This window comes from Coregonus lavaretus, assembly GCF_964263955.1.
Source record: "Coregonus lavaretus genome assembly, chromosome: 14".
Taxonomy (NCBI): Eukaryota; Metazoa; Chordata; class Actinopteri; order Salmoniformes; family Salmonidae; genus Coregonus; species Coregonus lavaretus.
In genome coordinates, this window is record NC_140001.1 from 43,024,485 (window position 1) to 43,040,998 (window position 16,514).

The 16,514-nt window shown below is 41.5% G+C and overlaps 1 protein-coding gene across 1 annotated transcript; it reads left to right on the top strand.

Annotated features, from left to right (window-relative positions):
• Positions 1 to 82: 82 nt before the first annotated feature.
• Positions 83 to 16,491, top strand: LOC311141842 (calcineurin B homologous protein 3-like; the record flags this gene model as incomplete). Its single annotated transcript, XM_084177336.1, has 8 exons — positions 83 to 146; positions 12,870 to 12,939; positions 13,973 to 14,053; positions 14,332 to 14,471; positions 14,936 to 14,997; positions 15,241 to 15,348; positions 15,951 to 15,998; positions 16,248 to 16,491. The coding sequence occupies 8 exons, from the start codon at positions 83 to 85 to the stop codon at positions 16,329 to 16,331; spliced, it is 657 nt and encodes a 218-aa protein (XP_084033462.1). The 3' UTR covers positions 16,332 to 16,491.
• Between the last annotated feature and the right edge of the window lie 23 nt (positions 16,492 to 16,514).

Genomic DNA, 16,514 nt, shown 5'->3' on the forward strand with positions numbered 1-16,514 from the left:
TAGATTCACCTGCGGCAAAGATCGTAGTGCGCTCCTGAAATAATTTCAATGCGCAAGTGTCACTCTTTTGGGAATAACCGCTATGGGAGCCTCGCAGTCTGTGCGCACTGAACATGAGTTCCAAGATCTGGCTGATCGAACTGGATGTAAGTAGCCTGGGCTGTAATATGCTCAAACTAGGAGTGTTATTACACAGTTTCTATTTGATTATTATCAAATGCACACAAAAAAACTAAATTGATCTTGTGGCAGGAAAATAAATAGCCTATCCTTAGATGAAGAGACAAATAGCATAAATGCCTCATAATTTCATAGTTCAAACTGGAATTATGAATTGCTTAGTCCATTACTTTGTAGCGAGTTTTTTTAAGAGCAGAGAATAAGACTGTATTCCAACTGTTTTCACATGAATAGACAGTAGTTGGATTGTTCTTCTGTCATTCCATTGAAAATCTGAGGGCGGTAGGCTACTCCTTCCAAAAAGCTTTTTAAGGACAGAGGGACAACTGTTTATTTAACCAGTTGAATAGAATGTTATGCTACTTGCCAATATGGTACCATGTAACGTGAATAACCTATGATTTGAGTATACAGCCTACTCTACTGATAGTGAGAAGAAGAAAAGTGTCATTTGTGATGATTTACAGTGCAATATTACACTGTCAATTATGTAACTCAAATACATTGACAGTCAAACAAATATCACACTACTTTTGGAAGTGACAAGGGTCAAAACAAACGTTTTTAAAAAGTGGGTTATTTACTATCTTATGATGGGATAATGTTGCTCACAGATTTGGTCTGTTGCAGCAACATTTGTTGTGCTTGGAACATTGATCTGTTCATTTTCATCAGCTGGCTTCTGTTATAAATGGGAGAACTGTGCTTTCTCCTCCCTCAGAGTAGAAGGGTGAGAGACATCAATCAAGACATAAAACAATACTCTTGATTTCCAATGTTAAACATAAAATTATGTTTAGAGTGTAATAACCGTGTAACTTAATACAGCATGTTAGTTATGCAGTGTGAGAACTCCTAAAGTAAGATAATGGTGAAGAAACTTGTCTTGCATTATGCAGCTGAATGGTATGCAGGTATTTGAAGTGACGTTTATAACCATGTCTTCCCTGAGTGCTGTTTCCTTGCCGTTTGTGGGGAACCTTGTGTGTTTCAGTGATCCTGAAAGCTATACAGGTGTGGTTTCGGCCCCAGGAAGGTTTAACCATGCTGGGCAGGTTCCAGGTGAGAGGCCAGACAAAACACAGCACCTGGCCCTCCAGGTTGGGGGTTGGGCGTGGGGCTAACAACCCCACCCAGTAAAATACACCATGTTACAGAACCTGCAACAACTTCCAAAATTCAGGAAACTCTTGCCAATCTGAAGGCACTATGACGGCTTCAGATGAAAGCCATACCCTGGAAATCAGGAGCTCGATGAGGAGTTTTCTAGGGCCCAAAACTACAGTCTGTCTTGGAGTATGGAACGTCTGCACCATGTTTGAAGCTTCAAAAACAGCTAAAGTTATCAGAGAGATAGACAGGTACAATGTGGACATCCTGTGTGTAAGCGAAAGCAGATGGACTGGTTAAGGACGCAAGGAGACAAGTGATGGCTCAACAATTCTCTTCTCAGGAAAGGACGATGCCCACTCCAGTGGTTTAGCTCTCATTGTTAGCAAAACAACTGCCAAATCTCTCTTGGAATGGGAACCCATCAGTGAGCAATATTCAACTCCAAGCACTGCAAGCTCACCATCCTGCAGTGCTATGCCCCCACCAACGAGGCAGAGGACAAGGATGACTGGTATGAGCAGCTACTGCAAGCAGTATCCAATGTCCCCCAATACAATGTGTTCCTGATAACTGGAGAAATGAATGCGAAGGTTGGAGCCGATAACACCGACTATGAGCAGGCCATGGGGCAACACGGCTGTGGGACCGTCAATAACAAAGGTGAAAGGCTTGCCAACTTCTGCCTCAATAACAGCTGTGTGATTGGTGGCAAACTCTTCCCTCACAAAGACATCCATAAATTAACATGAAGATCCCTAGATGGTCACACTGTCAACCAAATCGACCACATCATTGTCAACAAGACTTGCCGAAGGTCTCTATAGGATGTCAAGGTCCACCATGAGGCAGATGTCAACAGCGATCACTACCTGGTCGAAGCTGCGAGCCACACATGCTGTAAAACAAGGGCGGAAAATATTCAACATCAACAAGCTCACATTGCCTGAGATAAAGAAAGCCATTACCATCAAGCAAAGAAATCGCTTCAGTTCATTAGCCAAAGCAGTAGATGAAGACCAGAAGGGTATACTACAGATGTAGGATCTTAATTTGAGCCAGTTTGCTACGGCAGGAAAATAATCCTGCAGCAACAGGAAATGTGAATTATTATGTGGATTATAATTAATGGACATTTCTGTAGTGGTTAATACATTTTTCGTAAGGGAAAATCAAGTTTAAAATTTCAAAATGTAAATTACCTCTACGGGATCGGTGTCCCTATACCGGGACGGTTGCTGCTCAATATGTGATATGTGACTAGAATGGCGTTGTTAACAACGGCCAATTTCCGGTACATAGATATGTCTTACAGTGGGGGAAAAAAGTATTTAGTCAGCCACCAATTGTGCATGTTCTCCCACTTAAAAAGATGAGAGAGGCCTGTAATTTTCATCATAGGTACACATCAACTATGACAGACAAAATGAGAAAAATAAATCCAGAAAATCACATTGTAGGATTTGTAATGAATATATTTACAAATTATGGTGGAAAATAAGTATTTGGTCAATAACAAAAGTTTCTCAATACTTTGTTATATACCCTTTGTTGGCAATGACATAGGTCAAACGTTTTCTGTAAGTCTTCACAAGGTTTTCACACACTGTTGCTGGTATTTTGGCCCATTCCTTCATGCAGATCTCCTCTAGAGCAGTGATGTTTTGGGGCTGTCGCTGGGCAACACAGACTTTCAACTCCCTCCAAAGATTTTCTATGGGGTTGAGATCTGGAGACTGGCTAGGCCACTCCAGGACCTTGAAATGCTTCTTACGAAGCCACTCCTTCGTTGCCCGGGCGGTGTGTTTGGGATCATTGTCATACTAAAAGACCCAGCAACGTTTCATCTCCAATGCCCTTGCTGATGGAAGGAGGTTTTCACTCAAAATCTGACGATACATGGCCCCATTCATTCTTTCCTTTACACGGATCAGAAAAACAGCCCCAAAGCATGATGTTTCCACCCCCATGGTTCACAGTAGGTATGGTGTTCTTTGGATGCAACTTTTTGGTTTCATCTGACCATATGACATTCTCCCAATCCTCTTCTGGATCATCCAAATGCACTCTAGCAAACTTCAGACGGGCCTGGACATGTACTGGCTTAAGCAGGGGGACACGTCTGGCACTGCAGGATTTGAGTCCCTGGCGGCGTAGTGTGTTACTGATGGTAGGCTTTGTTACTTTGGTCCCAGCTCTCTGCAGGTCATCACTAGGTCCCCCCGTGTGGTTCTGGGATCTTGTGATCATTTTGACCCCACGGGGTGAGATCTTGCGTGGAGCCCCAGATCGAGGGAGATTATCAGTGGTCTTGTATGTCTTCCATTTCCTAATAATTGCTCCCACAGTTGATTTCTTCAAACCAAGCTGCTTACCTATTGCAGATTCAGTCTTCCCAGCCTGGTGCAGGTCTACAATTTTGTTTCTGGTGTCCTTTGACAGCTCTTTGGTCTTGGTCATAGTGGAGTTTGGAGTGTGACTGTTTGAGGTTGTAGATGCAGAAAGTAAACAGCATAGTGGGTCAATTTCTGCAACAACTGACCCTGTTTCACTGTGCTACCTGGTCGATACACTCATGTAATGTCTCATAAATACCTATAGGTCTAGGCCTTGTCTGATGAATACTGATACTACTGTAGCAACATGTCCTTTGCTTAAGTCATTCCACAGACAAGCCCCATGCCTGAGAGGCTTGAGGATTTAGCAATTCAAGGATTTCCATTATCTGCTTGAAAACATGACTAATTACACTGTTATCCTTCCTGTGATTACATTGTTGCAACAATTGCACTGATACCTCTGTTCACAAACATGGATTAAGAGTTGAGCCATGAGCTTGCAGTGCAAAGTCAATGTTGGCTGAATACATTTGCAACTCAGAGTGTTGAGAGGGAAAACAGAGGAGTCTGGAACGCAATATGCAATATTGCTGTATTGCTGCATGCACACACCACCCACATACAGTACAAGTCAAAAGTTTGGACACATCTACTCATTCAAGGGTTTTTCTTTATTTTTTACTATTTTCTACATTGTAGAATAATAGTGAAGACATCAAAACTATGAAATAACACATATGGAATCATGTAGTAACCAAAAAAGTGTTAAACAAATCAAAATATATTTTATATTTGAGATTCTTCAAATAGCCACCCTTTGATTTGATGACAGCTTTGCACACTATTGGCATTCTCTCAACCAGCTTCATGAGGTAGTCACCTGGAATGCATTTCAATTAACAGGTGTGCCTTAAAAGTTAATCTGTGGAATTTATTTCCTTCTTAATGCGTTTGAGCCAATCAGTTGTGTTATGACAAGGTGGGGGGGGGGGGGGGGGGGTGTACAGAAGATAGCCCTACTTGGTAAAATACCAATTCCATATTATGGCAAGAACAGCTCAAATAAGCAAAGAGAAATGACAGTCCATCATTACTTTAAGACATGAAGGTCAGTCAATACGGAAAATTTCAAGAACTTTGAAAGTTTCTTAAAGTGCAGTCACAAAAACCATCAAGCGCTATGATGAAACTGGCTCTCATGAGGACCGCCACAGGAATAGAAGACCCAGAGTTACCTCTGCTGCAGAGGATAAGTTCATTAGAGTTACCAGAATTTGCAGCCCAAATAAATGCTTCACAGAGTTCAAGTAACAGACACATCTCAACATCAACTGTTCAGAGGGGACGTGTGAATCAGGCCTTCATGGTCGAATTGCTGCAAAGAAACCACTACTAAAGGACACCAATAAGAAGAGACCTGCTTGGGCCAAGAAAACGAGCAATGGACATTTGACCGGTGGAAATATGTCCTTTGGTCTGGAGTCCAAATTTGAGATTTTGGGTTCCAACCGCCGTGTCTTTGTGAGATGCAGTGTGGGTGAATGGAAGATCTCCGCATGTGTAGTTCCCACCGTAAAGCATGGAGATGGAGGTGTTATGGTGTGGGGGTTCTTTGCTGGTGACTGTCTGTGATTTATTTAGAATTCAAGGCACACTTAACCAGCATGGCTACCACAGCATTTTGCAGCGATACGCCATCCCATCTGGTTTGGGCTTAGTGGGACTTTCATTTGTTTTTCAACAGGACAATGACCCAACACACCTCCAGGCTGTGTAAGGGCTATTTTACCAAGAAGGAGAGTGATGGAGTGCTGCATCAGATGACCTGGCCTCCACAATCCCCCGACCTCAACCCAATTGAGATGGTTTGGGATGAGTCGAACCGCAGAGTGAAGGAAAAGCTACAAATAAGTGCTCAGAATATGTGGGAACTCCTACAAGACTGTTGGAAAAGCATTCCAGGTGAAGCTGGTTGAGAGAATGCCAAGAGTGTGCAAAGCTGTCATCAAGGCAAAGGGTGGCTATTCGAAGATTCTCAAATATAAAATATACTTTGATTTGTTTAACACTTTTTTGTTTACTACATGATTCCATATGTGTTATTTCATAGTTTTGATGTCTTTGCTATTATTCTACAATGTAAAAAATAGTAAAAATAAAGAAAACCCTTGAATGAGTAGGTGTGTCCAAACCTTTGACTGGTACTGTAAGTCTATAAACCTGCCCGTGCAAGAGTCTAGAGCGGGGCATTGTTCTGTGTGCTTGCTGAAGCATTCACCTTCAGTAGTTGTTGCTACTGCAAACATACATTTTTGTAAAGGGCATCTCCATGTAAAAAGCCCCATGAACACTAACATCTGAAGTTCCTAGGAGCACATCAAATTTGGTGTCAAATTAAAGCTAAGAGTCTATATATTTTTTATTTAATAAGGCATACAGTGAGGGGGAAAAGTATTTTATCCCTTGCTGATTTTGTACGTTTGCCCACTGACAAAGACATGATCAGTCTATAATTTTAATGGTACGTTTATTTGAACAGTGAGAGACAGAATAACAACAAAAAGATCAAGAAAAACGCATGTCAAAAATGTTATGAATTGATTTGCATTTTAATGAGGGAAATAGTACTTAGTACTTGGTTGCAAAACCCTTGTTGGCAATCAAAAAGCTCAGACGTTTCTTGTAGTTGGCCACCAGGTTTGCACACATCTCAGGAGGGATTTTGTTCCACTCCTCTTTGCAGATCTTCTCCAAGTCATTAAGGTTTCGATGCTGATGTTTGGCAACTCGAACCTTCAGTTCCCTCCACAGATTTTCTATGGGATTAAGGTTTGGATACTGGCTAGGCCACTCCAGGACCTTAATGTGCTTCTTCCCGAGCCACACCTTTGTTGCCTTGGTCGTGTGTTTTGGGTCATTGTCAAGCTGGAATTATAAAATTATAAAATTATAGAATGATCGTGTCTTTGTCAGTGGGCAAACGTACAAAATCAGCAGGGGATCAAATACTTTTTTCCCTCACTGTATCTTAAAATGAATGCTCTAATGTAAGTCGCTCAAAAATAATTTATCTTTCGTCTCTCTGTGTTTCATAATTTTCCTTCAATTCCCAAGAGGCTGAATCTATCTCACCAGAGAAAGCATCCGAGCGAGCGAAACAGCGCCCCTCTGTCTGTGTATGTGTAGTCCATCTATCTGATGCTGTCTGGTCAAAAAGAGTAGGGCATTGTTGCCGCCTGTAGCATTGAATGTAAAGGAAGCCAGCGAGCATTTGGCCTCCATTGACTTAAAAAAAACTGTTAATGGACCTGTCACACCAAATAAAAGTGTCAAGGGAAGCCAGTTTGGATTTGGTTTCACTCCAATCACATTGCATCGAGAGCAATACATCGTTGACAGAAACAACTTGAATTGTTGCATCTCGTTGTATTGTTGTCCTCAGGTGGCTAGCTAGCTAGCTAAAATCTGCCCTTTCCTAAATTAGCCATGGATGGTGATAGGGATTTGGACTTGTGGTTTTACTTAATTCTCCATACTGGCCAATGATTATAATGGCGATTCAACCATAAATTCATACATTGCGCCCCTGGCCTGAAAGGATGGAAGTTCAATATGTAGCTAGATGTAGAAGGCTAATGTTAACTAACGTTGCACATGAAAGGAAGTTAGGCTAGCAAGCAAGCATTTTAGCCAGGTAGCCTAGGACAACAAAAAATAAAAGCGTGTATTGTATGACCGTTTCATTAACATGAACATGATGGCATTGACATTTCTATACAAGTAGGGTGAGTCAACATGTTTTTTCTACATGCACGAACGCACACACACACAGATATACACTCCCTCTCACTCACTCACTCACTCACTCACTCACTCACTCACTCACTCACTCACTCACTCACTCACTCACTCACACACACAGATATAGAGAGAAATCAGAACCATGGACAGCTACATCATATTTAGTTTATGTTGATTCGACAAAATAGTTTTTGGTGTATTTTAGTTTACGATGTTGACATTTTGAAGTTTAAATGGTGCTTGAATAGTGGAGGCAGCAACTGTTTTCTTTGCGACTTGCATTAACTCTCTGTTATGTATTACAACACATACAGTGAGGGAAAAAATTATTTGATCCCCTGCTGATTTTGTACGTTTGCCCACTGAAAAACAAATGATCAGTCTATAATTTTAATGGTAGGTTTATTTGAACAGTGAGAGACAGAATAACAACAAAAAAATCCAGAAAAACGCATGTCAAAAATGTTATGAATTGATTTGCATTTTAATGAGGGAAATAAGTATTTGACCCCTCTGCAAAACATGACTTAGTACTTGGTGGCAAAACCCTTGTTGGCAATCACAGAGGTCAGACGTTTCTTGTAGTTGGCCACCAGGTTTGCACACATCTCAGGAGGGATTTTGTCCCACTCCACTTTGCAGATCTTCTCCAAGTCATTAAGGTTTTGAGCCTGACGTTTGGCAACTCAAACCTTCAGCTTCCTCCACAGATTTTCTATGGGATTAAGGTCTGGTGACTGGCTAGGCCACTCCAGGACCTTAATGTGCTTCTTCTTGAGCCACTCCTTTGTTGCCTTGGCCGTGTGTTTTGGGTCATTGTCATGCTTGAATACCAATCCACGACCCATTTTCAATGCCCTGGCTGAGGGAAGGAGGTTCTCACCCAAGATTTGCCGGTACATGGCCCCGTCCATCGTCCCTTTGATGCGCTGAAGTTGTCCTGTACCCTTAGCAGAAAAACACCCCCAAAGCATAATGTTTCCACCTCCATGTTTGACGGTAGGGATGGTGTTCTTGGGGTCATAGGCAGCATTCCTCCTCCTCCAAACACGGCGAGTTGAGTTGATGCCAAAGAGCTCCATTTTCACCCAGTTCTCCTCTGAATCATTCAGATGTTCATTGGCAAACTTCAGACGGGCACGTACAGTGGGGAGAACAAGTATTTGATACACTGCCGATTTTGCAGGTTTTCCTACTTACAAAGCATGTAGAGGTCTGTAATTTGTATCATAGGTACACTTCAACTGTGAGAGGCGGAATCTAAAACAAAGATCCAGAAAATCACATTGTATGATTTTAAGTAATTAATTTGCATTTTATTGCATGACATAAGTATTTGATACATCAGAAAAGCAGAACTTAATATTTGGTACAGAAACCTTTGTTTGCAATTTCAGAGATCATACGTTTCCTGTAGGTCTTGACCAGGTTTGCACACACTGCAGCAGGGATTTTGGCCCACTCCTCCATACAGACCTTCTCCAGATCCTTCAGGTTTCGGGGCTGTCGCTGGGCAATTCAGACTTTCAGCTCCCTCCAAAGATTTTCTATTGGGTTCAGGTCTGGACACTGGCTAGGCCACTCCAGGACCTTGAGATGCTTCTTACGGAGCCACTCCTTAGTAGCCCTGGCTGTGTGTTTCGGGTCGTTGTCATGCTGGAAGACCCAGCCACGACCCATCTTCAATGCTCTTACTGAGGGAAGGAGGTTGTTGGCCAAGATCTCGCGATACATGGCCCCATCCATCCTCCACTCAATACGGTGCAGTCGTCCTGTCCCCTTTGCAGAAAAGCATCCCCAAAGAATGATGTTTCCACCTCCATGCTTCACGGTTGGGATGGTGTTCTTGGGGTTGTACTCATCCTTCTTCTTCCTCCAAACACCGCGAGTGGAGTTTAGACCAAAAATCTATATTTTTGTCTCATCAGACCACATGACCTTCTCCCATTCCTCCTCTAGATCATCCAGATGGTCATTGGCAAACTTCAGACGGGCCTGGACATGCACTGGCTTGAGCAGGGGGACCTTGCGTGCGCTGCAGGATTTTAATCCATGACGGCGTAGTGTGTTACTAATGGTTTTCTTTGAGACTGTGGTCCCAGCTCTCTTCAGGTCATTGACCAGGTCCTGCCGTCTAGTTCTGGGCTGATCCCTCACCTTCCTCATGATCATTGATGCCCCACGAGGTGAGATCTTGCACGGAGCCCTAGACCGAGGGTGATTGACCGTCATCTTGAACTTCTTCCATTTTCTAATAATTGCGCCAAAAGTTGTTGCCTTCTCACCAAGCTGCTTGCCTATTGTCCTGTAGCCCATCCCAGCCTTGTGCAGGTCTACAATTGTATCCCTGATGTCCTTACACAGCTCTCTGGTCTTGGCCATTGTGGAGAGGTTGGAGCCTGTTTGATTGAATGTGTGGACAGGTGTCTTTTATACAGTAAACGAGTTCAAACAGGTGCAGTTAATACAGGTAATGAGTGGAGAACAGGAGGGCTTCTTAAAAAAAAACTAACAGGTCTGTGAGAGCCGGAATTCTTACTGGTTGGTAGGTCATCAAATACTTATGTCATGCAATAAAATGCAAATTAATTACTTAAAAATCATACAATGTGATTTTCTGGACCTCTACATGCTTTGTAAGTAGGAAAACCTGCAAAATTGGCAGTGTATCAAATACTTGTTCTCCCCACTGTATATGTGCTTTCTTGAGCAGGGGGACCTTGCGGGCGCTGCAGGATTTCAGTCCTTCACGGCGTAGTGTGTTACCAATTGTTTTCTTGGTGACTATGGTCCCAGCTGCCTTGAGATCATTGACAAGATCCTCCCGTGTAGTTCTGGGCTGATTCCTCACCGTTCTCATGATCATTGCAACTCCACGAGGTGAGATCTTGCATGGAGCCCCAGGCCGAGGGAGATTGACAGTTCTTTTGTGTTTCTTCCATTTGCGAATAATCGCACCAACTGTTGTCACCTTCTCACCAAGCTGCTTGGCGATGGTCTTGTAGCCCATTCCAGCCTTGTGTAGGTCTACAATCTTGTCCCTGACATCCTTGGAGAGCTCTTTGGTCTTGGCCATGGTGGAGAGTTTGGAATCTGATTGATTGATTGCTTCTGTGGACAGGTGTCCTTTATACAGGTAACAAGCTGAGATTAGAAGCACTCCCTTTAAGAGTGTTCTCCTAATCTCAGCTCGTTACCTGTATAAAAGACACCTGGGAGCCAGAAATCTTTCTGATTGAGAGGGGGTCAAATACTTATTTCCCTCATTAAAATGCAAATCAATTTATAACATTTTTGACATGTGTTTTTCTGGATTGTTTTGTTGTTATTCTGTCTCCCACTGTTCAAATAAACCTACCATTAAAATTATAGACTGATCATTTGTTTGTCAGTGGGCAAACGTACAAAATCAGCAGGGGATCAAATACTTTTTTCCCCTCACTGTAGGTTGTAATATGCCTTTTCTTCTGTCTTGGCTTGCCCAGTGATTTTACCCACGCACCGCTACTGAAAATGTACTCCACTCTACTGTACTGAACTACACTCTAATTTACTGTGATGTACTGTACTGAACTCTACTCTGGGCTGTACTGTACACTACTGTGATGTCCAAACTTGTGAAACATAGACATTTATGATTGGTCCAGATTTGATCCGGTGCGGACCAACTAAATTTGGTCTTGTTTGGAAAGAGAGCTCCTTAGAATCATATTGTTTTATTTAACCTTTATTTAACTAGGCAAGTCAGTTAAGAACAAATTCTTATTTACAATGACGGCCTACCAAAAGGCAAAAGGCCTCCTGCGGGGACGGGGGCTGGGATTAAAAATTAAAATGTAGGACAAAACACACATCACAACAAGAGAGACACCACAACACTACATAAAGAGAGACCCAAGACAACAACACAGCATGGCAGCAACACAACATGGCAGAAGCACAACAAGGTAGCAGCACAAAACATGGTACAAACATTATTGGGCACAGACAACAGCACAAAGGTCCAGAAGGTAAAGACAACAATACATCACGCGAAGCAGCCACAAGTGTCAGTAAGAGTGTCCATGCTTGAGTCTTTGAATGAAGAGATGGAGAGAAAACTGTCCAGTTTCAGTGTTTTTGCAGCTCGTTCCAGTCGCTAACTGCAGCGAACTGAAAAGAGTAGCAACCCAGGAACGTGTGCGCTTTGGGGACCTTTAACAGAATGTGACTGGCAGAACGGGTGTTGTATGTGGAGGATGAGGGTTGCAGTAGGTATCTCAGATAGGGGGGAGTGAGGCCTAAGAGGGTTTTATAAATAAGCATCAACCAGTGGGTCCTGCATCAGGTATACAGATATAGCCAGTGTGTAGTTTAACACCCAAACATGCAAAAGAGGATATTACATTTTTCTACCTTTGTGTACCTATTCAGGCTACATCACCATAAAGAGAATGACATTCATAATTATGCAGTTCTGTATAGTACAGATGAGGGACCCGTGATGTCATAGCCAAAATATATTTTTTCAAACTCAAGGTGTCATCATAGCTGACACCCCATTCATTCTGCAGACATCTTTGAATCTTAATTCGGAGTAGATATTTGACCGAATATTTGGAAAAAGTGGTCACATAAAAAACTGAGGGAGATTTTACCTTAATTATGTTTTCAAACTTTGCATCTGCACTGTCATTCGAGTAAATATGTTTTTGTAAACATTTCAGTAGAAATTGATAAAAGTAGTCCTTGTGCATAGTTTGTTTGGTTTGTTTAACTTTTCAATCAATGGTTTTTGTCTGGCATACTTTTAAAGTGAAACATTGGAGTCTCACCGTCATTCTGTTACCATGAAATTGCCCTTATGTGCTTTCAACAAGCACAGTGAGGACAAAGCACGTTCCTCCTTTGAGGAGAAGTCAAAGTAAGCACTATTGTATGCAAAGTAAAATATCACAAACTGTGGTTCTTTAACTGTATCTTGCAACCATAACATTCAAATGTTGATGTGGAAATAGAACCCCCTGTGATCCTTTATTTGGACATTAGCCCACAAAGAAGTCAATAATTCTAAGTTCCCTTTGAAAGCAAATATAATCTCACTAGAGTATGTTTGTTTTTCTATTAGGCCGATAGTGCTTTTTATCATTATGATGATTGTGTCGTAGGCCTATTGTTGTCACAATTCTGCCCATTTCTGAAGAGGTTTATCTGTTATGTACCCTTTTGTACCTGAATCCAAAGTAATTGCTACAGATCATTTACATGTTTTACACTTCAAAACCAATACATACCAGAGGGAAAGGCTAAATAAAAAAGAAATGATTTGCAAAAGAGATCCAGCTAGTCTAGAAGGTTGGGGTATGTAGAAATGGAATACCTTCAAGTTATGACTTTGATAAGTCTTCAATTGCTAATGCTAATTTACCCCTCCAAACTACTGTGATTGTTTCCTTTCAGTTTCCCTGGAGCAGATTGGCAACCTCAACAAGAGATTCAGACAGCTGAACAAGAATCAGGAGACACTAAGGTAGTGTCACCTACATCATAGATATACAGTACATCATTGGCTGTCACCCATCTAATCTATTCATATACTGTAAAACCATTCAGGAAATATTTTATATATTTTGGACATTACCGTCATATTTTATGTATTTTGGAATTAACCATCAAATATTCTACGTAAAATACAGTAGCGGTTCACTTACTGTATTTGTGAATGTACAAAATAGAATGCCACACAAAGAGTACAAGGTCGGACAAAATCAAAGCACATCCTCTAAAGTAAGAGAGAAAAGGTTTTGTTGTATTTTGAATGGCTTGTAATTCCACCCCACAGAATACAGTACCATACTATATTTTTGGAGTGCCAAAATCCTTTTGACCACTAGTTGGTGCATGGTATTGCGGTTTCTGGCTCATTAACATATTTTTGAGGCATGCCTTGTAAGAGCCTACATTTGTGCTGTACCAATGTAATTTAGAAGTGGTAGTAGTACCCCATCAATTAAATGTGTATAGGGGACAGATTGGAGTGGAAGCTAATGGTTGAGTATTTGCCTTGTCCTTTGGTCTGTTTTGCCCTGTAGTCACAGTTTGGAGGCCTTTGTTAAGTGCAGCATTTGGTATTTTCTATCACTTACACTTCAGGAGGCCTTAACACAGGCTTCCAAATTGGCATTCATTGATATGCTGTAATATGTAAACACATTACCTAGCAGCCAACCTACTTGCACACACCACTTATCCTGGACATTTTGCTGATATCGTTCATTACGATAAGAAGCCTATAATGGAGAAATTTGAAATTAAACAAGTATTTCTAATATGGTATTGTTGTTTCTGGCTCATTAACATATTTTGAGGCGTGCCTCGTAAGAGGCTACATCTGTGCTACCCGTTAGTGAGAGGGCTGTACCAATTTAATTGATACTTGTTGACAGTAACCTTAATATAATATTTGTTGACAGTAACCTTGGCCTTTAGCAAAAGGCGGTAAACATCTCACATGATAATATAGTTGTTACTAACATATTTTCATGTCATGTTTTCTTTTGCAGTCGACAGGACTTGGCGAGCATCCCTGCTCTAGATAACAATCCACTCCGGGCTCAAATTATTAATGCCTTCTTTGATAAAAGGTGATTATATAACCAAAGTGCAACATTGAAATCTCTCGTTTAATACATACTGTATTTACTGTCATTAACTGTTAAAACAATGTTATTACACATAAAGGTCAGTTTTGTTCATGAGGTAATCAGTGACGCAGTAAAGGCCTTCGTTTTGAAGCATGTTCAACGCAGAGCAATCTCAGTGAATTCACATATACATGTAACTCTATGCCTCTAGCCTTGGTAACCTTGCCGGTTAGTCTGGTTTAACCAGGCTAATGCCTCTCCATGTTTACTTGATTTAGAAACCTCCATCAGAATGAGACGGGTACGGTCAAGGTGATTGGCTTTGAGGAGTTCCTCATGGTCATGTCTCACTTTCGCCCGGCAGCCATGCACATCACAGAGGAGGAGAGGGAGAAACTGAGGCGGGAGAAACTACGCTGTATGGTTTGGTGATGAGTAGAGTAACCTTGCTGAGACCTGTGTTTGTGCCCAGAGCTAATGCCTAGGCTTTAGCTCAGTGGGCTAATGTGGTCGTGACTGAGTCATGCAGGCAACATGTTTTATATAAAGGGCTATTCTAGATAGAATCATAACATAGTTTCAGTTCACTAATCATACTCTAGTGTAGAGTCTAGATTGGGTCTGGAGTACACCAGCCAGTCTGTCTTGCTCCTACTTATCATGGCTGCATCTCAGAAAGCCAAACATTCTCATAATCATTCCTTCCTCATCCATCCTGATGATGTGGAATGAGCCATTAGGGCCATATCCTGCCCATGGACACCCTTCCCATTCAATGATGGATGAAATAGAATAGAAACGATAGTAGAGAGCATCTTTGGGGATACAATAGTTGGTAAAAACATACTAATTTGCTTGTTCGTCTTAATTGTGTCTCTTCAGTTCTGTTCAACATGCATGACACAGACAGCGACGGCACCATCACTCTGGAGGAGTACAGACGGGTACTCCCTTTACTACTCTCTCCTCACCATAACCCTCCAGGCCCAGGGCCTGTATTCACAAAGTGTCTCAGGGCAGGAGTGCTGAACTAAAATCAGGTCCCCCCCCCCCGTCCATGTAATATTATTCTTTATGATCAAAAAGGCAAAACTGATCCTATGTCAGCACACCTATCCTGATACGTTTTGTGAAGGTCTGTTTATCATTGACGTTGAATGGACCGGTGTGCTCTTTCCCTCATCTAGGCGGTAGACGAGCTCCTGTCTAAGGCTGGCACAATCGGGCAGGAGACCGCAAAGGCCATTGCAGACGCCGCCATGCTGGAAGTTGCAAGCACCACAAGGGGCAAAATGGTAACGGGGTTATCACTTCATCCTTAATGTTCGTACCCTTAAGACCAAAGAGTTAATGAAGGAAGAAGTGCATGAGTAAGATAAAATGATAACTCAATTGATTACAGTGAACCACACCTTATTTTGAAGTGCAAAGAACTGTTCTACTTTGTACTGCTTGGTGCCGTGCCTAAGAACAGCCCTTAGCCGTCAGTTATTCATGATAATCCACAGGTCCTCATGCCTTATTGCTTAAAGGGGCAATCTGCAGTTCAAACAATAAAAAATACAATATATGTAAAATAAAATACAATATATTAAACACCAATGGTATTCACTAAGATTATTTATATTTAGGATGTTTTACAGCTTTGACACAATTTTCTATCATCTTATTTGATTATTTCATATATTTTACATGTGATAAGGCCACACAGAGGGCCAGATAAAAGGCCCTAGATGTCATCTTATACAATTCCAAAGAAACCTTGAAAGTTACCTAAATTCTGGTAGTTTACTGCTACATTTGAAAAGTTTCAGTAATATTCCCTTTGCAACCCTAGGTAAAAATGAATGTAGCAACTGTAGATTTCCCCTTTAAATTGGGTTACTTTGTTTTTCAGGAACCTGATGAATTCTATGAAGGAATCACTTTTGAAAATTTTCTTCAGGTATGGTTGTATACAAAACATTAGAAATACCTGCTCTTTCCATGACAGACTAACCAGGTGAAAGATATGATCCCTTATTGATGTCACTTGTTAAATCCACTTCAAATCGGTGTAGATGAAGGGAAGGAGAAAGGTTAAAGAAGGATTTTTAAGCCTTGAGACATGGATTGTGTCTTAACATACTGCTATACTTTATATACTGAATACTGCCATATCAGTCTTATATTCCCCTACCTTTTCTCCCCACAGATTCTTAAAACCTTCGATATTGAGACGAGGATGCACGTTCGCTTTTTAAACATGGACACTGCAACCATGCGATGTGGAAAATGAGTCCCGGTCTCCTTTAAAATACATCTGTTACTGCTGTTTTTAGCAGAATGAATCTCTCCGGGCTTCCTCTGGAATGAAGCCAAATACCTTTTATAACTTCTGAATGATTGATGGGAGATCATAATCCACTGTGATATACAGTGCCTTCAGAAAGTATTCATACCCCTCGACTTATTCCACATT